The 23,725-nt window shown below is 46.2% G+C and overlaps 1 protein-coding gene across 1 annotated transcript in view; it reads left to right on the forward strand.

The window, feature by feature from the left end:
- The window catches only part of SMC3 (structural maintenance of chromosomes 3), an 889,895-nt gene that overhangs the window by 83,506 nt on the left and 782,664 nt on the right, over positions 1-23,725 (forward strand). Inside the window, exons 4-6 of the mRNA XM_086922774.1 lie at positions 20,301-20,368; positions 21,222-21,293; positions 21,681-21,760. Coding sequence (XP_086778900.1) covers positions 20,301-20,368; positions 21,222-21,293; positions 21,681-21,760 — 220 coding nt within the window. The remainder of the gene's footprint in view (positions 1-20,300; positions 20,369-21,221; positions 21,294-21,680; positions 21,761-23,725) is intronic.

The following is a 23,725-nucleotide window of genomic DNA, read 5'->3' on the forward strand; positions in this document are numbered from 1 at the left end:
ATCAGGACCAGGGAGCTCCGACAGACATGCAGTCCACGGGCTCTGAGGACCCGCTAGCCTCTTCAAACGCGGACATTATCCCGCCGACCGGGAAGGGATCCCAGGACGCCAAGTTGGACCTTATCCTTAGCGAAATACGCGCTACGCGTGAGGCGTTGGTATCACGCATAGACAGTATGGCAACGGGCCTATCCCTGCTGCGAGCTGATCATAACAAGTTAGCGGAGCGGGTATCAGAACAGAAGATAGCGCTGAGCGACCTCATACCCCAACAGACGGAACATTCTACGAAATTGGAGAACGTGGAGAAATAACTCAAACAGCTATGGGACAGAGTGGACGATGAGGAAGGACGTGCCCCCCGCAACAACGTCCGCAACCTAGGCATTCCGGAGCGGAGCGAGGGGAGAAACCCCACCCAGTTCGTGGAAGATTGGCTGCAGAAACTAGTGGGCCCGGAAGACCTTACTGCCCTATACAGTGTGGAGCGGGCACACAGAATGCCATCGTGGCCCCCGCAACCGGGAGCACCCCCTCGCCCCTTGATTGCGCGCCTCCTCCATTACAAGGACCGTGACACTGTGCTAAGAGCGGCTCGAGAGAAGGCGCCAATACGTTTTGAGGACAAAAAAATTTCGGTGTACCCCGACTTCACGCCCACAGTACAACGTGCCAGGTCCACTTTCATGGGAGTGAAACGCAAATTGAGAGACAGAGATATGAAGTATGCGCTTTTGTTCCCCGCAAGACTCAAGATACTGCATGACAACAAATCTCACTTCTTCGACTCGCCGGAGGAGTCGGAGGAATGGATGGAGGTCACGTTAACCCCGCCAACCTCGCAAGACCCGTTTGCAGACAATCGCAGCGACAGACGCCGGAACCCATCGGACCGGAGGGATACCACTTCCAGTGCCGGACATTCCCCCTCAGCAGGAGCACCGACGAAAACTCACCCTGCAGGAGATCGGACAACAGATCAGTCATCACCATTGATGCGGCTAACGGAGGAGGCGCTGGCCGCACACGACGCAGGAGCAACCGGAGACAGGATCACCGTTACCACCGGCACACACACTGAGGTATCGGATCGGTGGACAGCCTGCAGCTGTTCCCTAAAATCACCGCCCAGATGGCAGCAGAGTTCTGATCGACAGCATGCTTGATCCTCTCCGGGTGGTAACGTATAACTGATCCCCTTCTTCATATTTGGTGGGTTGCACGAGGGCCCACTAGTTGGAGGGCTACCATGCCACTGCAGGCCGTTAAGAGACAGGCACCGGTGGTCTACTACCCCCCGTATGCACATGGACCTAACAGTTTTGTGCCCACGTTGGGCACCTTGGTTCGGCTCCCGTGCCCGTTGGCCTGGGGACCTTCTTGTTAAGGGGTTACATGTTCACAAGACACTCCTACCTTGTAGCAAAACAGACCTGACATGGTCACCCATGCACTCCGCTCTACCGCTCCACACAGCTGGTCATGGGGCTGCTTAATGTTTACCAATTGTGCACCTGGAACGTGCGTGGCATGGGCTCGGTCCACAAACGCCACAGGATTCTAGCCCAACTCCACCGCAGAGGGATACAGATAGCTTGCCTACAAGAGACACACTTGAACAGTGCTGAAAATGAGAAATTACGCAAAAAATGGAGAGGGCAGCTTTTCGCTACCTCCTATTCCGCGTTCTCTAGGGGGGCGGCTATTTGGCTTCGCAACTCTGTTCCCTTCAAGATGTTGGAGCAGAGAATTGATAAGGAGGGACGATATGTATTTGTAAGGGGTTTGTTGGACGGGGATGCCATTGTATTGGGTTGTGTGTACTCAGCAAACACCGGTCAGTCGGAGTTTTTGATAACTGTAAACGGGATACTTGCAGATTGGGCCGATCATCCCTGGATAATTGGGGGGGATTTCAACGCTGTTCTTGATGTTGCACTAGAGAGGTCACACCCCCCCTTGCAGGCCACTGAAAGCAGGAAACAAGCAGACGCTCTGGCACATTGGGCCGAGGGGTGGGATATGGCAGACGCATGGCGCAGCACGCATACACGAGAAAAGGAATATACCTTTTTTTCCCCACCTCACCAGCTCCACATCAGAATCGACCATGTATTCTGCTCCCGCTCCCTCACAGACTCGATAGTTCAGGCCCAACACATGGGAAAAACCCTATCAGACCACAACCCCGTTGAGCTCACTTGGCAGTGGGGCAGAATGCTGACCCCCATCCCGACTTGGAGACTACCCACAGCTCTACTCGAGGACACGGTCTTCCGGTCATCCCTGTCCGACACTATAGAAGCCTACTTCACCACGAACACAAACACAGCCAGCACCCGTCAGATAGAATGGGACACATTCAAAGTTTATCTCAGGGGGGAAGCGATGGCCACTCGGGTGGGCAGGAAGCGGGAGGTAATTGGTCGCTTGAAGGAAGTGGAGGGTACACTAGCATCACTGGAGTGTGAAGCCGCAGGCACGAATACACACTTCACACCGCTACAGGACGCTCACATAAAACATGCAGAGCTACTAGAAGACCTGAGGCTATTAGACTATAGAGAATACAGGAATAGGCAGCATACACAAGCAGATAGAGCTGGCCCCCTACTGGCCTGCCTTATCCGTGACTCCCCAGTCTGCCACCCGATTTTGGAAATACTGGATCAAGCAGGGAAGTTGACCTCAACCCAAATAGGGATCAATACTGCATTCAAAGACTACTACACCACACTGTACAGCCCCCCGTCCCCTCCCGGAGGCCGCCTTCGAGGCCTTCATGGGGGATTTGGACCTGCCCCAACTCACTGACAGGCAATGCAAAGACCTGAAGCGCAACATTTCGGTAGCGGAGATTAGACAGGCAATACGAGCTCTCACGAAAATCATGGCCCCAGGAACGGATGGCCTACCGGCCGAATTCTATGCAACGTTCCTTGACCTCCTAGCCCCACGATTACACACTATCTACTTGGAAGCATTACGGACAGCCTCCCTACCACAATCATCCATGCAGGCGTTAATCACATCCCTCTTAAAAGCAGGCAAAGACGGACAGCAGCTGGTCGACTACAGACCCCTGTCCCTCCTCAACACCGATTACAAGATTTTGAGCAAGGTGCTGGCGACGAGACTAGCGCAATACATACCACAGCTGATCCATCCCGACCAATGTGGTTTTGTGCCGGGCCGCAGTACGGCCATGAATCTTAGGCGCTTGGCCCAGCTGATGCTAGAAAACCAGGCGGGCGCGGGCTCAGAGGGCTGCATCTCACTGGATCTTAAACAAGCGTTCGATTCCCTTAGATGGGACTACATGTTCCCCACGCTTTTGAAATTCGGGATACCACCCGAATATATTGCTTGGGTCAGGCTGCTATACACCCACCCCACGGCTAGGGTGCGTACCTCCAGGCACATTTCAGGACCCATAGCTATAGCGAGGGGCACCCGACAGGGCTGCCCACTCTCCCCGCTCCTATTTATCCTGGCCCTCGAACCACTGCTCTGTAGGCTTAGGACGGCGGCCCCCCGCTGTGGTATTCAGAGGCACGGGACGGTACACATTGTGTCCGCTTACGCTGATGATATCATTTTATATCTTCAGGACCTGCGGGGCGACCTGGGCCCTATACCCCAAATATTTGAGGACTTCAGGTCGATCTCAGGCCTCACCATAAGCAAACCTAAGTCTTATGGATTCACCTTTAGGGATGCGGGCTTGTCCACTCCCCTACCCTTCGCCCCGCACGAATTCCAGATGGCGGGAACCACCTTCCGATACCTTGGGATGCACATCTACAGGGAAGCTGGCATGATGATGGATGGCAACCTTGGGAGGGCCATAAGAGCGCTGAAATCGCAAATTCAATTCTGGCTATCACTGCCCCTTTCAGTAGGCGGCAGAGTGGCCATTTCTAAAACGGTGATGCTTCGACGCCTCATTTACTACTTCACCAACCTACCATTCCTGATCCCTGCAGCGACCTTTAAAACTCTTAACACACTCCTCACGGAACTTGTGTGGGGGCCCGGGCGCAGGCGCATAGGCCTCGCTAAACTGCAGCTCCCCTCTGGCTCCGGTGGTATGGGACTGCCGGACTTTAGGGCTTACAACTACGCGTGCCAGCTGCAATGGCTGGCCTATTGGGTAGCAGGTCGCAACCTTCACGAGATCACCATGTCTGAGGATGTTCATGCCAGAGGGGGAATACACACTTTGCTTTTACCCCGATCAGATATACCGGGTGATGCCCCTCCGCTCCTCCGGCTGGCAGTGTCATACTGGCGGAAGGCATTGAAATACACGTCCCCCACGACATCTTATGCCCCTACAATCCCGCTTCTAGGTATCCCACTGGAATCGGGAGCACTTGCGACGAACAAACTGATGTCCTGGCATGACACCGGAGTGTCGCATGTGGGTGACCTGTTTGCTGATGGGGCGCCTACTGTCCTTTGAAGACTTCAGAGCCACACATAGTGTTCCCGGGGGCTCCTTCCTTCTACACGCTGGCCTTCGCCATTACATAACGCATAAGTGGGCACCGGAGGGACGAGAGCCACATATAAACCCCTTGATTACAATGCTCTACCTCATGGGAACGGGCGGCCACCTGACTAAATGGCTCACTGCTAGCATCAAAACAGGGAGGGCGATCCCTCTGTCGCCTCTCAGGGCGAAATGGGAAGGGGATATTGGGAGACCGCTGAGAGACAAAGAATGGGAGCGTGTCCTCCAGTTTCCCAAGAAGGTAGCTAGAAACCCCAAGTTTAAGTTTATTCAACTGATGCTGCTACATAGAGCCTACCTAACCTCACACCGCATACACATGATGTTCCCTGATGCAGACGGCGGGTGCCCCCGGTGTGACACTGACGAAGCATCACTAATACATATGCTATGGCAATGCCCCAAACTGGGCTATTACTGGACTACTATCAATGACACGCTTGAGGGAACTGGCACCCTGCCCCAACCACTCACTCTAGAATATACATTATTAGGGCTGGGACCATCGGCACGTAAAAGAAGCGTAGCAACACGTTTTACTGACATGGCCCTGTTGCTAGCGAAACGTACAATTACGATGAGGTGGAAGTCATCTAGACCGCCTGACCCCGATCTCTGGAAAGCGGAGGTGATACGGTGGGGCAAGGCGGAAGGCGAAGCACTACAGCGGGAGGAACGCAGAGGCCTCAGGAAAACACTGATCTCGCTGGATTGGTTTGCCATTGTGGGAATGTTTGAAGCTGGGGATGATGGGGATGATGGGGACACTAATGACCCGTTGCATATATGATGAACACGTCCAGCCTTCCTTGCCTTTCATGTACCGTCACGGACTGTGGTGCACTGAGAGATGGTACGAGAAACCCCGTGCCATCATTGATACTACCCCTGCCTGACTGTGTGTGTAGACTATACTGCATTATACGGTGACACGGGTGACCCAGATGTAAATCCTATGATTATACGCATGCTAAAGGAGTGTCGGGAGGGATCCATGAGGGTGGGGGAGGGCTTTGGAACAGTAGGGGATTGTTATGTTAAATTGGTTCTAGTAAACAACAAAATCAGTAGTATAATGAAACTATAAACAACAAAGTGTACCAGAGGGTCTCAAAACAAACACCGCCCAGAGGTGAACAGAAGTTGTCCAAACACCTACACCTCAAAATTGATTTGGCACAGGAAGCTCTCAGGGGATGAGGAAAATACCCATCAGTCACCATTCGGATCCGCCCTTCATCATTTGGGATTTTATCCGGACCACCCGTCTGAGAAAATCAATGCCACAATAAAAGGTCGACCCGGTGGTAGGGGGTCCCTTTAGTGGTGTTCACAGTAACAGTGTGGTCTACCACTCGATGTTAATGAGTGGACAAAGACATGGGACTGGGGTGTGCAGTGCAAGAAGAAGTGAGTGAAGAAAGAAACCAAGACAAAAGGGTGTGTTAAAATTGGTTTAGAAAAGCACAGAATGCTATTTATTCTGTGTGTGCCTTAAATACCAAGATTAAAACAAGCATTAGAAATGCAATAGGTCTCGCAGCATTAGAGTTAGTGCTTTTAGAATTGTTTATGGGTTTTTTTGTAAATCTTTAGCATGAGGTTGAGGGTGAGTGAGGGTGAGGGGTTGAGGGTGAGTGAGGGTGAGGCTGAGGGGTTGAGGGTGAGGGTGAGTGAGGGGTTGAGGGTGAGGGGTTGAGGGTGAGTGAGGGTGCGGGGTTGAGGGTGGGTGAGGGGTTGAGGGTGAGTGAGGGTGAGGGTGAGTGAGGGTGAGTGAGGGTGAGGGTGAGTGAGGGTGAGGGTGAGTGAGGGTGAGTGGGGGTGAGTGAGGGTGTGTGAGTGGGGGTGAGTGAGGGTGAGTGTGGGTGAGTGTGGGTGAGGGATTGTGGGTGAGGGATTGAGGGTGAGGGGTTGAGGGTGAGTGAGGGTGAGGGGTTGAGGGTGAGTGAGGGTGAGGGAGGGTGAGGGGTTGAGGGTGAGGGGTTGAGGGTGAGTGAGGGTGAGGGGTTGAGGGTGAGTGAGGGTGAAGGTGAGTGAGGGTGAAGGTGAGTGAGGGTGTGGGTGAGTGAGTGAGGGTGAGTGAGAGTGAGGGTGAGGGTGAGGGTGAGTGAGAGCGAGAGTGAGAGTGAGGGTGAGAGTGAGGGTGAGTGAGAGTGAGGGTGAGGGTGAGTGAGGGTGAGGGTGAGGGTGAGTGAGAGGGTGAGTGAGGGTGAGTGAGGGTGAGTGAGGGTGAGTGAGGGTGAGTGAGGGTGAGTGTGAGTGAGTGTGAGTGAGTGTGAGTGAGAGTGAGTGAGAGTGAGTGAGGGTGGGTGAGGGTGGGTGAGGGTGGGTGAGGGTGAGTGAGAGTGAGGGTGAGTGAGGGTGAGTGATGGTGAGTGATGGTGAGGGTGAGTGAGAGTGAGTGAGAGTGAGTGAGAGTGAGTGAGAGTGAGTGAGAGTGAGTGAGAGTGAGGGTGAGTGAGGGTGAGTGAGGGTGAGGGTGAGGGTGGGTGAGGGTGAGTGAGGGTGAGGGTGAGTGAGAGTGAGGGGTTGAGGGTGAGGAGTTGAGGATGAGTGAGGGTGAGGGGTTGAGGGTGAGTGAGGGTGAGGGGTTGAGGGTGAGTGAGGGTGAGGGGTTGAGGGTGAGTGAGTGAGTGTGAGTGAGGGGTTGAGGGTGAGTGAGGGTGAGGGGTTGAGGGTGAGGGGTTGAGGGTGAGTGAGGGTGAGTGAGGGTGAGTGAGGGTGAGTGAGTGAGGGTGAGGGGTTGAGGGTGAGTGAGGGAGGGTGAGGGTGAGTGAGGGTGAGTGAGGGTGAGGATGAGTGAGGGTGAGTGATGGTGAGGGTGAGGGGTTGAGGGTGAGTGAGGGTGAGGGGTTGAGGGTGAGGGGTTGAGGGTGAGTGAGGGTGAGGGTGAGTGAGGGTGAGGGTGAGTGAGGGTGAGGATGAGTGAGGGTGAGTGATGGTGAGGGTGAGTGAGGGTATATACCCAGCTATGTCTTCGTAGTTGTAAAATGTAGTTGAACCTTGCACTGGTAGGCATTCAATTTAACGTGCTACCATAGATATGCTTTCAGAATATTAAATTCGAAATTTACTTTACTTTACGACGCCCTCAATGTCTGTACATTCATGGAAGGTGAACAGCATGCATAGAAGCCCTCAGGAGCACAGCAATGGGAATGGGTGAAAGCAGAATGTTTCCAAGAAGTACTTCGTCACAAGTGGCGTCTAAAGAATTACTGAACAGAAGTGGCCATAATTCGGGCAATGCTGGTACACAAGGGGAATGTGAACCTTAAAAATGGAAGCAGAAGCTGTTTGGATTAGCGAGAGTGCTTTTAAGTAATAATTTGACTAATCCATTCTAAGTAATGAGGTAAAAAAGTCGCTACTCGGAGGTTAAGAAAAAAGAAGCCGGAGGAAGGCTTGTGGTGGGGATAGATTCCAAACATTCCCTGAAGCCATAATGCGAATTAACCTTATAACAGTACTATGAGTAGGAGTGAATGTTAAATGGTATATGTGTAAAATATCTAGTAAAACATACAGCTCAAGTACAAAACGATACTGCCAAGGTCTCTGTAAGGAAAGCGAACTGGGACAAAGCTGTTAATAGTTTACCTCCAGCACCACAATATGCTCTGCAGAATTCAGATGCTGGCGCCCAAAACGTACTTTCACTCACGGTCAACAACAATTTCCCAAACAATATGACCAGTGTACCACTAATATATAAGCAAAGGGTGCTGCCTTATTACAGCGTGCTGGTGAGACTGGAAATCACCCGTTTCCCAATAAGCGTGACACCGCTGCTGAGGAAGCCAATACAACAATGCCATAGAAGCCAATAAGCAGCCAATAAAACAATCCATTCAGTTTCCAATGGGCGTGCCGCTGAGGAAGGCAATAGTAATCAATGCTGTGGAAGCCAAACCTAAAAGCAGAAACCAGTGGGCATACTGCCGCAGTGTCTGATAACCAACCTTTGGGAAATGATTAGGCACAACTCTGAGCAGCACAATCAATGCACAGCAAGAATGAGAATGGTAGCACGCATGTTGCGTAGTGCTTCAGTATACCGAACGTTGCGCTGTATGCATTCGGATTGTCATCTCAAAATGGAGGCAACGCATAACCAAAGCGTAATGATGAAGTGTTGCAGTGACAGTTGAGGTTGAAGCCGTTAATACAGTTGAACCGTCACATACATCTTAGATAATGACAAATGCTGCAAGCATCGCAAAAGGTACTTACCGCCATGGTATACAATTTTTCATTGAAATTAGTTAACGCATAGTGCTAAAATAGCCAGTACTTGCCTGTTGTTTTTAGAAAACAGAGAATCCAAAAGATTTCCAGCAGGAGGATGTGGAGCGATATTGCACAAGGTTGCACGCTGATGAGTCCAGTGTGTTGGGGATCGTCACCAATTCAAAAGAATCCGGAGGGAAGAGAGGGGAGGGGGGAGGAGAAATGCGACACGGCGGGAAGGGGAGGGGGCGGAGCGGGGAGGGGGCGGAGAGGGGAGAGGTGCGACACTAGCTGAAGTGAGAAGGGAAAATAAAGAGAAAATGTGCAAGAAAGAGGGCTGGAACAGGAAAGTCAGAAGTAAATATGGTAAGATAAAAAGAAGCATGAACTGAATTAGAAAAAGGCTGGAAAGGGGAAGAACGATTGAACAAGACGGACGGACGGAAGAGAGGGGAGGGGGGAGGAGAAATGCGACACAGCGGGAAGGGGAGGGGGCGGAGCGGGGAGGGGGCGGAGAGGGGAGAGGTGCGACACTAGCTGAAGTGAGAAGGGAAAATAAAGAGAAAATGTGCAAGAAAGAGGGCTGGAACAGGAAAGTCAGAAGTAAATATGGTAAGATAAAAAGAAGCATGAACTGAATTAGAAAAAGGCTGGAAAGGGGAAGAACGATTGAACAAGACGGACGGACGGAAGAGAGGGGAGGGGGGAGGAGAAATGCGACACGGCGGGAAGGGGAGGGGGCGGAGCGGGGAGGGGGCGGAGAGGGGAGAGGTGCGACACTAGCTGAAGTGAGAAGGGAAAATAAAGAGAAAATGTGCAAGAAAGAGGGCTGGAACAGGAAAGTCAGAAGTAAATATGGTAAGATAAAAAGAAGCATGAACTGAATTAGAAAAAGGCTGGAAAGGGGAAGAACGATTGAACAAGACGGACGGACGGAAGAGAGGGGAGGGGGGAGGAGAAATGCGACACGGAGGGAAGGGGAGGGGGCGGAACGGGGGCGGAGAGGGGAGAGAGAGAGTAGGCAAGGGTAAACAAACACGGACGTGCACGCGCCCGTGACTTTTAAGGTCAATGCGCATGCGCATAAGCTTAATGCGCATGCGCATTGACCTTAAAAGTCACGGGCACTGCAAGGAATCGCCACGATTCCTTGCAGTTAGATAAAGAGTGGATGAGCCCCTATAGTCTCGCTTGCTCGATGCGCATGCGCATCGACAGGCGAGACCTAAATATGTAGGGCCTAAAGCAGTCCGGTTATGTAGACTGCCTGAGGTAAGGGTGGTCAACATGTTTCTGCAATGTAGGGACTATTGCGTCCTTGCTTTCATCAGGACCAAAACTGAACAAGTTAGAGCTACTGCACAGCGTGAGAAAATAATAAGTGAAGTGAAAAAGTGACACAAGGAAAAGGACAAGTGCACAAGGTCACCTGAGTAATCCTAATGCCCTTACAGTCAGTGTCGATCACTGTGGAAAGAAAAGAGATATGGGTATCGGGTTAAAACTATCAGTATCCTATGGGCTATGAAAAACGTCCATAATCTATGGATCAATTTTACAATCACACTCAAAGAGTTGATCTGCATGCCCTTATTATTAATAGAGCCAGTTTTTTTCATTTCGAAAGAGACTTCATTGGCCAAATGTCATCCAGTTCTTACCTTGATCTGTAAGGTGACTGGCCTCACCCCACCTGGCAGCGGCTCAGGGGAAGATGAAGCACCGCTCTAAAGAAACATGTGAAACACATGTCAATCACAATGTGCACAACATTATACAGAACACTCTCCATTTTCAATAGCCGGATTTACTAACTGCAACAGCGATCATGTGGTCTATCTGATTACCTGCCCTTGTGGGTACAGTATGTGGGCATGACCACACGTAAGGTCCGCATACGGATATCGGAACACAAGAGTACCATCCGTTGTTCTAGGCAGGCCACCAATTTAACTTCTCACTTCCTGGAAGCTAAACATCTGGCAACTGATTTTCAGTGGACTGTCTTAGAACAACCATTTATACTGATAGTTTTAACCCGATACCCATCCCTCTTTTCTTTCCACAGTGATCGACACAGACTGTAAGGGCATTAGGATTACTCAGGTGACCTTGTGCACTTGTCTTTTTCCTTGTGTCACTTTTCCACTTCACTTATTATTTTCTCACGCTGTGCAGTAGCTCTAACTTGTTCAGTTTTGGTCCTGATGAAAGCAAGGACGCAATAGTCCCTACATTGCAGAAACATGTTGACCACCCTTACCTCAGGCAGTCTACATAACCGGACTGCTTTAGGCCCTACATATTTTTAATCTTGGTATTTAAGGCACACACAGAATAAATAGCATTCTGTGCTTTTCTAAACCAATTTTAACACACCCTTTTGTCTTGGTTTCTTTCTTCACTCACTTCTTCTTGCACTGCACACCCCAGTCCCATGTCTTTGTCCACTCATTAACATCGAGTGGTAGACCACACTGTTACTGTGAACACCACTAAAGGGACCCCCTACCACCGGGTCGACCTTTTATTGTGGCATTGATTTTCTCAGACGGGTGGTCCGGATAAAATCCCAAATGATGAAGGGCGGATCCGAATGGTGACTGATGGGTATTTTCCTCATCCCCTGAGAGCTTCCTGTGCCGAATCAATTTTGAGGTGTGGGTGTTTGGACAACTTCTGTTCACCTCTGGGCGGTGTTTGTTTTGAGACCCTCTGGTACACTTTGTTGTTTATAGGTTCGTTGGGGATCGTATCAGAGCCCGGTCTATAAATCTCCCCGAGGTCCTCCCCCACCGTAGTGTTTTTTTCTGTATAATGTAACTATACATACAGGGCAAGCGGATACAAGTAACATCCTGATTATTAATGCGCTCACATATGTATGTATTTGCTCCAATTACTATGCTAATAAACAGATTTTCAATAAATAACATCATATCGGACCTCAGCTGAAATAAAAAGAACTAAAATTCCCAAACCAAGCAGGGACAGAATGCTGGCTCTTCAGCCCACGCAATGGCAGACACTAACATGAGGATAGAAACAAAGGATAAGGACAATACATATAAGCACAACAAAAACATGAACAATACAATCTTTACAAGTATGGAAGAAATAGAGGAGACACATTTTACCGATATTTATTTATATGCTAGGTGCAAATTGCAGGTAAGCTGTGGACTTGACAGCATTAAATGATATTCCTTCAGAAAAAGAGATTCGAAGCAAACTTTCCCTCTCTCATTTCAATTTGGTCTAACTGTTGAACCTTCAACACTAAGAATCAGGAAAACCCATATACACAAGGAAGACGAGATAGGGACAATGAATTGTCCATGTTCGCAGATGATAGGATGGCTTCTTCCAGAGTCCCTGTAACAGGAAGCTGTTAATAATAGATTTAGAAGATAATCCCACGATAGAATGTGAGTGAGTTACTAAAGTCTAGGATTAGAGGCTCCAATCTGGGATAGTTATAGACATCGACCATCTACTCATGCTGACATTTTACAAACTCCTTAAACTAATATGGATGATCTTTCCTAATCTCCAAGACCTTGCTTACTTTTATCAATTTACCGAAAAGATTACTTACTAGGTGAACCTGAAGAAATAATACCAAAGTAACAGCACCATCATCAGCAGTGACAACATGAGAAATCAAGGTATCCTTAGGAACAGCAGCACTTCGGGTAAAAGGATTACTACTACTAATAGCGTAACTAACAGCAGCAGTACTAATTAGTACTAGTAACCGTAGCATCAGAATTAAGAATACCATTAGTACTAGATGCAAGAATAGTACAATGTGGTCAGGGAGGTAAATAGGTTATTGTGGGACAGGGGTATCCAATATATCCAACAGCTAAGAGGGATACATATTCTTAAAGTATTAAAATATGTGGTAGCATCATCAGGTATGTAATCTAATAGGCTACAAAGAGGCAGAATTACAGGCATTTAAACTTGGTAATTTGATGTGCAAGAAAATGCAACCTTTTACTATATACCTCTGTGGTTGCAATAGAACTGCAGACTGCACATCTCACTGCGCCCTTGTGAACGTGGGGTGCCGGCGGGCTGGAAAAGCAGGCAAGGAGGACGGAAATAGTGGGCAATATCGGTTCTTTTATTTTAACACAAAGTAGGATTTCAGGTAAGCAGGGAAACAAAAGCGTGGCTCCAAGGTAAGGCGTCTGGAATCTCTCGAGGTGGGGTTGGGTCTTGGGTCCTCGGGAAGTCGGGATGTCCGGATAAAGGGGAAGGTCCTCGGAGGTCAGGAAGAGATAAGAAATAAGGAGCCGTTAGTCCTGCTGGGTTGTTATAATCACAACCGTTACCAACACCAGGGTTCTAGTGAGGGGCGCGGAAGAAGACCGTTAGGGTAGGGTGTTGGGGAGAAGGCTTTTAGGGAGACAGGAAGACGAGTGCCCAGTGGAAGGTCGTGAAGGAAAGGGAACAGTGCTGTACAGGGTGCCGGGTGCTTTACAGATATTTACAGTGCTCTCAGATCCGTGCTTACAAGAGGGGGACAATATATATATATATATATACAGGGCACCTAATGTGCTTACTATTTACAGAGCACCTAATTTGCTTCAAGAGGGGGGGTGGTTTGTTGGAACTCACACGCTCCGCCGCAACTCTCCGATGAGTTGCGGCCGCTCTTCAGCCACCTCCTGGGGACTCCACCAGTCTTCCGTCCACACGTCCGCTTCTTCGTTCGCCTGTTCCTCCTCCGCGGTCCGAGTCTCCTGTCACGAGATCGCTGCTCCGACGGCGTCTCTCTCTCCCTTCTGGCTTTTCCCTGCTCCGGCGCTGTAGGCGAGGTGGGACTTCCGGGGTCAGCGTGATGTGCTTCCGGTATGTGGTCTCCCCCGATTGGTTCCTGCAAAAAAGAGAGGGGTGGGGTTCTTGTTGTCAGGGTTGCTTCCAAGGACGCCTCGGGATACGTTTCCGAGAAGAGCAGTCGTCCGAGGGGAGGAAGTCCCGGTGGGGTAAGTAGCGGGGTCGCATCACAGCCCTCCATACCACCCATGCCGTCCACCCCCTCGCTATCGCCAAGGCATTGTTATTTGCAGTGTCTATATCTCAAACTTGTGTAAATGCGAGACCCTATTGCATTGCAAATGCTTTTTTTGATGTCTGGGGGGACTGTAGTTAATCTCATAGAGCATTATGGGAGATGTCGTTTTTTCTTGTTTGTTACTTGCTTTCAAATGGCTGCAGGATGAAATAAACTAAGAAAAAAATGCCTAATCCTCGCCTCCAATCTTGTTTCTTGTTTGTTACTTGCTTGCAAATGGCTGCGGGACGAAATAAACGAAGAAAGAAATGCCTAATCCTCGCCTCCAATCTTGATATGGAATTGTTCTTTGGTGGAAAAAAATAAAATAAATATTCACTCCCTTGTGTTGAATATTCCATATTATCTCTTTGTTTGTGTTTTTCAGTTGGTGGTACTTGTATGCTTTAACCCCTTCGATGCTCATGACGGAACGGTTCCGTCATGAGCATCGGTTTAGCTGTGCTCATGACGGAACCGTTCCGTCGTGACCACGCCCGTTTCCATTAGGGGTCAGCACCCGGCGGTAAATCGTACCGCACCGATGTGGTTAAGGGCCTCCTGTATAAAGATTCATGTTAAGAAATTATAAATTGCTACAGTTGATGATTCTCAATTTGGGATTTCTTTATCAGGAATGTGTAGGAAGCTGACTCTTTATGTAACATACCAAAAAGAGGTTTATTGTGTAGAGAGTCCAGGTATCCCTTACTAGTTGACAGGGCTTGCTTTAACAATCCCATGGTGCTCTTTTTGTGGTAGCGTGGTCAAGCAGCTTTAGGCTTATCAAGGAGTGTTAGACATTTGTTGCATACACGCAGCCAATAAATAATACACGCACTCAATAAGGAGATCCTCACCAATGTAGACAAATAAATGTTTATATATTTTTTAGCGCCAAAAACTTTATCATCAGGTAAGTACTTTTTAATAGCAGTTTTGAAGCAAACGGGTAAATATATTTGGACTGTCTCCAATGTGATAATGTTATCCTATGGGGAAAAACACTTTACTGCATACAGGTATTTAGCAGCAACTTACAGGACCATTCTTCTGGAGATAAGGTAAGTATGGGGCAAGGCCCAAATCAGCACCAACAGGTCACTTAGGTAGGCTCTGGTGCGTCTGTGTGCAGAGGTGCTTTTCGGTGTTTGGTTCCCCGTTGGTTTCAATGGGAAACGGTCCAGGGACAAAGAGGCTGCACCTTGGGACTGGCGGAGGGGAGCAGTCTGGCAGTGCCAACAGCCGGGCTCGGGTCTCACGATGCTTGGGCATGTAGGGACACCTTCAGCCCAATTCTCCTTGGGTTGTGGGGCTCTGGTGTGGTAGTGTCTTGACGCGTCAGATATTCACTGTAGGAAATACTTGCAGTAGAGGGGACCTGCACAAAGAGGCTGCAGGCTGTGACTGGGAGTCCAGTCTCGTCAAAGCACAGGTGCGGTTCTAATTTGGAGGGTCGCAGGATCTCGCCGATACTGTTGACCCACTTGTCTTTGGCTGGGGGACATGGGTGCAGAGGTGCTTTCTGGTGTCAGGTTTTTGGAGGTCCAAAGTCCTAGTGGTGGTTCTTGAGTGCCTGCAGGGTTCTGGGGAGCAGCTCTACTACTCCACAGGAGATCCTGGTGGCTTGTTGAAGTGCTGGCAGTCCTCCCAGGCTTTTGGAGGCAGAGCAGCTGTAGGAGGTGCAATTGTTGGGGACAGCAGGCAGGTCGGCGCCAAGTCAGTTGCTGCTCCTCATTTCCTGCTTTTCATGGCTCTTCGGTGTCCTTCTTTACAGGACAGTAGAATTTGCTTTCCAGGTGCCAGGGGCTCCCTTAAATGCTAAAGTTAGGGGTGTTAAGGGGAGTGAAGAGTGGTAGCCAATAGGCTACTTACCCTTGGGGTCACTACACCTCCTATATGACCACTTCCTGCTGCAAGTTGCAATAACTCTGTTCCAGAGTTCCTAATTCTGCCATCACCAAGATGGTGGTATGTTCTTATAGGGGGGCACATCAAGCAGCTCACCTTAGGGGTGTCACTGGCCTTGTAGTGCACCATGCACCAATTTCAAGCCTGCCCTGCTGCCAAATAGGCCCAGGGTATGGGGCTGGCATTTCCCCTGTCTGGGGAAGCTGTAATAACATATCAAAGGTGATAGAGGCCTTTGAAGCTTCCTGCTTTAGTATGCGGATTACTAGCCATCCTGCTTGGAGGAGAAGACCACACCTCCAGTGGTCAATTGTTAAAACAAAAACAAAAAAAGAAATTCAGTGCTGGGGCTCTGGTCAGAAGGCAGCTTGCAACAGCCCATTACTCCTGTTAGCACTGCCTAAAACAGAGCCATGAAAGTGGGGAGAGGATGTGGCATAATGGTCAGTGCTGCTGACTTCGGAGCTGGCGTAACAGGTTTGAGTCTCGACGTCGGCTCAACATCCTGTGATTCTGGGCAAATCACTTAATCTCCCCTGGCGCGCCCCAGATAGACCGAAGGCTGTTACCAACGCTACTATAAGCAGACGATTGTGTTTAAATGTACAGAACTGGCGTGGGGTTGCAAAGGCTTTTAACTAGTTTTAATAATTTTGTGGATGACTTCGGCCTGAAGACAAATGTAGCTAAATCTCATATTATGGTGGTGGGTAAATCCCCTGCAATTTTAAAGACCTGTTTTATAAACGATGAGAAATTGCTTTACTTGCCCACTTTCTCTTATTTAGGAATTCTCTTTGAATCAAAAAATACTTGGTCTCACTTATTTGAGGCGAGGATTAGGGGTTTTAATCAAAGCCTGGAGGCAATCTTCGGGTTTACAAAAAAACTAGGCTCTCGACCCATCAAGGTAATGACTGAAATGTAAAAAGCACGCACTTGTGCTGTCATCCTGTAAGGTGCCAGAGTTTGAAGTTCCTGTAATGTTGAATGCTTGCAGAGATATGAGAATGCTTCTGAAACGTTTACGGAGTGTCCCAAAAAGCACTGCTGCTACCATTTGTCACAGCGAACTTGGTTTGATCCCCCTGTCCTTTTGTATACATTTAGCCCCTTTGTTATTGTGGCTTAATATCTGGGTGAAGGAAGAAACAGCTTTGAATCGTACTGTCATCAGAGACTGTTTAAAACTGGAATGGGTGAGTAAAATCCCATGGATCTCTTACGTTAAGGCTCAATTGGAGACCCTGGGATTGTTGGATTGTTTTGACAATCCTGAAAACATTTCCAACACATCAAGGGCAAAGCTGAAAATTGACTTTTTATCTCACTCCTATTCATTGAGAGGTTTACAGGAAACAACGAAAAAAAGGGTTGTGGATCACTCACTTTTAGTCTGCTCACCAGGCACAGAACTATATCTATTCTTTTACCTTAGCCACGCTAAATTGTATTACCTTATTAGGTTCAGGTTTGGAATCTCTCATTTCTTGGTTTCCTTTCCTTGAAAAGTATATTCTGATGCTGAATTGGATTTATGTCCCTGTGATTCAGAATCTGTTCAGAGCACATTGCATTTTGTATTTTTGTAAACTGTATACTAAGGAAAGACATGCCTTTTTGAAACCACTTTAAAAATTCCTAAATATAAGATGATGTCGGGCCGCCTTGCATTATCTTCAGCTTTTAAATGATGAATTTATTTGCATAATGGTTTATAAATATATTTCTTTCGCAGTTCGGCTTCAAAACATTGTCGGAAAATGACTTTTTATTTATGTATTTTTCCGACCATGATTAATGTTGAAATTTAAACACAAAATGTGTTGCTGATGTGTGCCATGTTCGCAGTTGCTCCTCTATTTATGGAACTCCTATTTGATATTTGTGTATTTTTTTTTGGGGGTGTTTTATCATGAAACGTGTTATATTTGTGATGTACTCTTTTATGGCTGGTCACAGCTGACTAAAGATTTTCTGAACTTAATCTCCCCGTGCCTACCACAAATGAATTTGCCCTTAACTTGTGCTCTTGAAAAGCTCCAGTGTTGATGATTAAGTGATGATGCACCAGAAAGCACCGGCTCATATAAAGCACTGCTGCGGCCAGAGCAGGCATTGTGTCTGCTCTCAAAAAGTATAGGCTCTCACCTGCAGGGGGTCAGAAACCTGTCTGTGGGGGCAGGCTGGTCTGCACCAGTCAGCCACAACTCTAGATAGAAGCTGGTAGGTTTTCAAGGGGCACCTCTAAAGTGCCCTCTGAGTGCATGTATTAATAAATCCACCACTGGAATCAGTGTGCGTTTATTAATACAAGGTGTTTGACAGCAAACATCCTAGATTTCAGATCATGTAGCTGGGGAACTCATTTTTACCAGTGTCCAGTACATGCACTTAAAATGACTTCCCTGTTCACCTGTGACATCTAAGTATTAGCTTATACGTCACAGGGGCATATCTGCTCATGCAGATATGTCCACACATCTAGTATAGTGCACACCCTGCCTTAGGGCTGTAAGGCCTGCAGTGCTTTGGGGTGGTTACCTATACTGTATGCAGTGTCTGTAGGCATGCTGCGGCAACAAATGATGGACGGAACGCAGAATGAATCCTGTTCACCCCCAGTAAAAAAGATCTTTCTTTTGCTCACTACACCACCCCAGTTTGGAGCCAGCCATATGCAAATCAGTATTGACCCTGCTCCTCATGGGAATAGTCCAGCCCTGAGCCGGGTTCTCCTTGGACCAGAAACAAGCATCCAGGGGCTGGTTTCGGTCTATCATCCTTAATAAGCCAGGCTAGGTTGAATCCAGTTGCACAGCGAGCAAGGGACTGTAGACCTGGCACACAGGGATGTGTGCCTTGTCGTGTTGACACTTTTATCTGCACCAAGAACGCAGCTTGCAATGGCAGTCTTCATGAGTTGGGTGAGGGGCCTCTGAGGGTGGCACAATACATACTACAGCCTTGGGGGACCACCTTTAGTATCCATACCCTGGGCACTCGTGGTACCATTTACTACGGACTTACAGGGGTGCTAAAGTTATGGAACACTTGTACATTTTTAGGTAGGGAAAGAGATCTGGCACTGGGGACCTGGATAGCCGGATCTCAGTGCACTTTCTATCAAAATTACATTAAATACCAGGCAAAAAGTAGGGGTGACTGTTGACCCGAAGGAATTGGAGGAGTTCCCACCTCAAGTAATCACAATCCTTTTCAAGATGAACAACAATATAAACTAATTAAACCTGAGCTCAACCCTCTGGTAGCTAAGACACAGAGGAGCACACTGGTTAATTTTGAAGGCAGTGTGTATTTGTAGGAAAATCAGTTGCTGCAAAATGCCACTAAATTGGCTAATCTGCACCGCAAAAATCCTGGGAGGCCTTATCACCATGTTTGTGATTGTTTTAAATAAAACAGTGTTTTTTTAAATTGAAAATGGGATGCATTTAAAAAAAAAAGTTTTTTAATTGCACAAACTTTTTTTTTTATGAGCAGGCAGTAGTTCCATGGGCCAAAAACTTTTTTGTGGCCATTCACAAAAAGGAATGGGTTAGAATATTAATATTTTGCTACCAGAATTTGGTCGCAAAACATAAATTCTTCCCTAAATAAATTGTTATGTGGAGCGTTCCTCACCATAAAATAGCTTAGTACAGGAGGCCTCATAACTCATCTGAATCCTTGCCAGGCCAGTTCTAATTTCAGAATTTAGTTGAGAGTTTGTACATTGTAGAGAGACACGACTGGTCTATGAATATTAAAACGGTCTCCCATTCCATAGGGTAATAGTATATTTGTACAGGTCTTGTTGTAATTCTTCTGGTCCCTTATAATACCGTGTTGATAAATATTTTGTATTTACCTGAATTTTGTAATCTCAGCAAGTTAGCCTGAGGCGCGGGGTGATGGTGTAAGGAAATGCCATAATACCTGAACTGCGTGTTCACACACAGTGATGGCTGAGCCTAGCTCCGATGCATATCGAAACAGTTTAGCTTACATAATTGTCAGCGGACCGGTGTACTTATTCTGTTTTATTCAGAATTGATGCATTCTACCTATATCACCAATGAAGAGATATGTACTTTTTATGGCCTGATGAAAACTCCATTTGAAGTTAAGACTTTGGGGTCAAAACGTCGTCGTACATATTGTTGACTTTAATGAATGATTGCTATAGCTAGAACCCTCAGTTCAGGTCTCCACACGTTACAAATGTATGCATTTTTAAGTGAAGATTTGTTGTTTTTGTGTATTTATCATGGCACACTTTTGCTGACCATTGTCTCAGCATCCACAAACACTGCGCAGTTCACAAGGAGCACCTACTTTGATAGAATAACTGTTCCCCTGAGGGAACCATTTTGTGTGTTTTAAAAAAAAAATAATACCTACAGTGGACCGTGGTAGAAAGATGTCTAGCAGACCTTTGACCACATCAAACCTCCAAACCTATTGGGGGCCCAAAAAATAAAAAAGCAAATAGTGGGAACACTAAGTGCAGATATAATTTGCCAGAGGTGTTAAACTGATATATTTGATTCATTAATATTCTTTCTTTTGCAGCAATTCAGTTTGTCCTCAGTGATGAGTTCAGCCATCTTCGCCCAGAGCAGCGATTGGCTCTGCTGCATGTAAGTCACAGAAAACAAGACAATTTGATTATTTACCATTTCTTGCACAATTGAAGAATGAGTTTTGTTTTATTCAGGCATGTTATATTTTTAAAGTGTTCTGTTTCCTTTAGACATGTTTGATGTTTCTGTAAATGACCACTTTCAGACCTGAGTAATTTATTGCAATACGTTCACTCCAAGTCAGTTCACTCCATTATGACAATATGACATATGCTTTGCTGCTGTTATGAATTCTTGCTCTTATTCTTGAGTCCCAAACCCTCTCAGCTCTCTGAATGTGATGTGGAACTGTTGATCAAAAAAGGAGCTGGTGCATTTCAAGGTGTGTGCTCCCAAAGCTTCCCCCTTTCAAGGGCTTGTATTTCAGACTTGGTATCTGCTGTCAAGGAATCTGTTCTAACAAACCCATCCTCATCATTATTTTTACTTGTTAGTTGAGCGATCAGTTGCCATTCTAAGCCGAGAATACTCCATCTACTCCATTCACTTTAAAAGGCTTGTACATACGTTGAAATTTCCCTCATAAAAGCAAAAACAGTTTATGCCATGACCTCCTATTTCCATCTTCAATGTGTTAATTATTATCAGTGCATAGTTCTGCTCAAACAGAAATCCAAATTATAGGCCATTTGGTCACCATCCTTTTAATGTCACCTGGCTGGGGAAGCCTCACTCAATGCATGTATTTTTAGCCACCTTTTTCTGTAATCTTTTATTAATATTGTTTTGATGTTGATCACTCATTTTAAACGATCTGTATGAATAGTTATTGCAGGCATTTGTTTGATACAGTGAAATTTTACATTTTTATGTTCCTTGATTAATTGACATGTTTTAAAATCTTTGTTAGGAAGGAACTGGACCTCGTGTTATATCTGCTTTTGTGGAAATTATATTTGATAACTCGGATAACAGATTACCTGTAAGTTAAAACCACTTTTCTTGTGGCTGAAAACTCTCAAATGTATTTACAGCTATACAAAGTTTAAAAGTGTCACTCTAAGCAAATTTGGTTTGTGTAATTTGGCTAGTAGTGCAGAATCTTTCTGACAATTTTTAAGTGTTGTCCTATGAAATGTTTGACTCTTAGAACCCACTTTAAAAACCTATTCCTGTACAGATATTTGTAGTCTGAATAGATCTTGTAAAAATATTTTTCATTGCCTTTCATTGTCATTTGGTGGTTCAGTTTACTGTGAGCTAAACACACAGATATCTTATTTATTATATTTCGAACAATGAAGGAGATATTGAAATCTTAGATTGGTTTTACTAGAATTATAAAATGTGCTCTTTTATTTTTCAAAAGATTGACAAAGAAGAAGTTTCATTACGTCGCGTCATAGGAGCAAAAAAGGATCAATATTTCTTAGACAAGAAAATGGTGACGTAGGTACTCTTCACATCTGTTTTTGCACTCAAAATTGTATTTATATTTGATCAAATCTGATTTTCCGTCACAGGAGCACTGTATATTTCCTCCAGTGTCCGATATCCCTGAGCACTACATTGGTTATAAAAACATTTTTGTAAAGTTTGTGCTTATTTGCAGGGCACAATAATTAAATGGTTTGTTTTCATTTTAATAAAATCAAAACAAAAGTAAAAATATATTTCTTATTTCCTTTTCTTATTCCATTGTAAATAATTCCGGAAAATAAAAATAATAGCAGTAGTACCATCTAGGCGCAAAAAAATCAAAATTGATATTTCTCCTCCAAGAAAGCCAACCACTTGCCTGTTCAAGCAGATTAACATGTAATTCAATTCGAATCAAATAATCTTTATTCAGCTAAAAATAAGGTCATGAAAGAAAATACAAGATAAACACATAAAATAATATAAATTATACATTGTGTAAAATTAATTGACAGTAAAAACACAGATGTTTAGACGGTTCTTGATTCATATAGTTATTTTACCCTTGTTAAAAGCTCTCCTCCATAAATGTTCTGGTTCTAATAGCAGATTAAAAAAAATAAATCCTATTAAAACATAGATCGAATGAACTCTGCAATTATAGTTAAAAAAGGGCTTCTCTACACCGGCGGTGCCCTTACTTTGTTAATAGAGGCTCACCATGTATCTGTTCAGTTTACAAATACTTCTGAAATCCTGATAGTAACTTCATAAACTCTACTCTAGTAAATATTTGCTTTGTTTGCTTAAGACTCTCCTATGAACTTTATAGTTATGTATTTCTTAAGTAGGACATGAACCTTTGCTACACCCTTAAACGTCAGTAGAACCCGTCGGCTGGTACGTGGTTTTATGTTATTATTCCATTGTGCCTTTCCTGAAAGCATCATGTCTTGTGCTAATTACAAACCCATCATCATAGTGCTTAACATTTATCTTTTTATTTTTTTATGTAAGATTCATAGTTGTGGTCCAATCTAAGCCATTACTTTTTTTCTTTTTTAAGAATTTGACCGAATTCTATTCCTCTGAAATTTCTCCCACAAAGGTGTTTTCTCCACGCACCCATACAACATGTAATACCAGGTGTTTGAAACTGAGGTCTAAAATTATTAAACGGTTCGTTGTTTTTTTTAACTTTCTTTATTGATTTTTAGCTGGAACTGAATCTACAATAGACATATCAATAGTACGATAGATACCAAGCAAGAGTCAACCCTGCCCGACCCCACTCCCACCCCGCCCGCCCCAACTGAGAGAGATATATTGTCGACTGTGATGGGATATAAACAGTATGCATAGATTCACCATATAGTAGTAATAAACCTCAGATACCACAAAGGCCTGGAGGTGGACGTAGAGCAGGGCTAAACCAAAGTCACAGCTCTTTTTGCAAACAGGGTAGACAGTGCAATGAGGCGCCTATTGGCTGGCTTAAAGCTTTTAACATAGCCTAACAGACAAATAACAGGGATACATGAAACTGGCTTTTGTACGACCTCAGTCAGCATCTCCATCACTTCCTCCCAGAATGCGTCCACTCGTCCACACTGCCAGGCCACATGCATAAAATCTGCATCTGCCGTTCCTCACTGCACACAATTAGCATTCTTACGAAGACTATATTTTAAAAGCTACAGGGGAGTATAATATAATTGGTGCAAGTACTTAAAATGGATTATTCTAAGGTTGCAATTAGCCGTCAGACACCCAGTGAGAGCGCAACACCCATTCCACACATCAGGAGTGAGGGCACCACCTAAAACTGCCTGCCATTTCACAAATGAGGGGAGCTCATATTGGTCATGCTCACGCAGTGATTATTTATAAAGCCTAGTGATGAGACCTGGTCGCTCAGCATTCGAGAGCATCGTCTGTAGAGTAGTGGGCTCAGCCGGGAAATCGGGATACACAGCTCTAATAGCCTGGCGCACA

Source organism: Lissotriton vulgaris, chromosome 5 (assembly GCF_964263255.1).
Source record: "Lissotriton vulgaris chromosome 5, aLisVul1.2, whole genome shotgun sequence".
NCBI classification, from domain to species: domain Eukaryota; kingdom Metazoa; phylum Chordata; class Amphibia; order Caudata; family Salamandridae; genus Lissotriton; species Lissotriton vulgaris.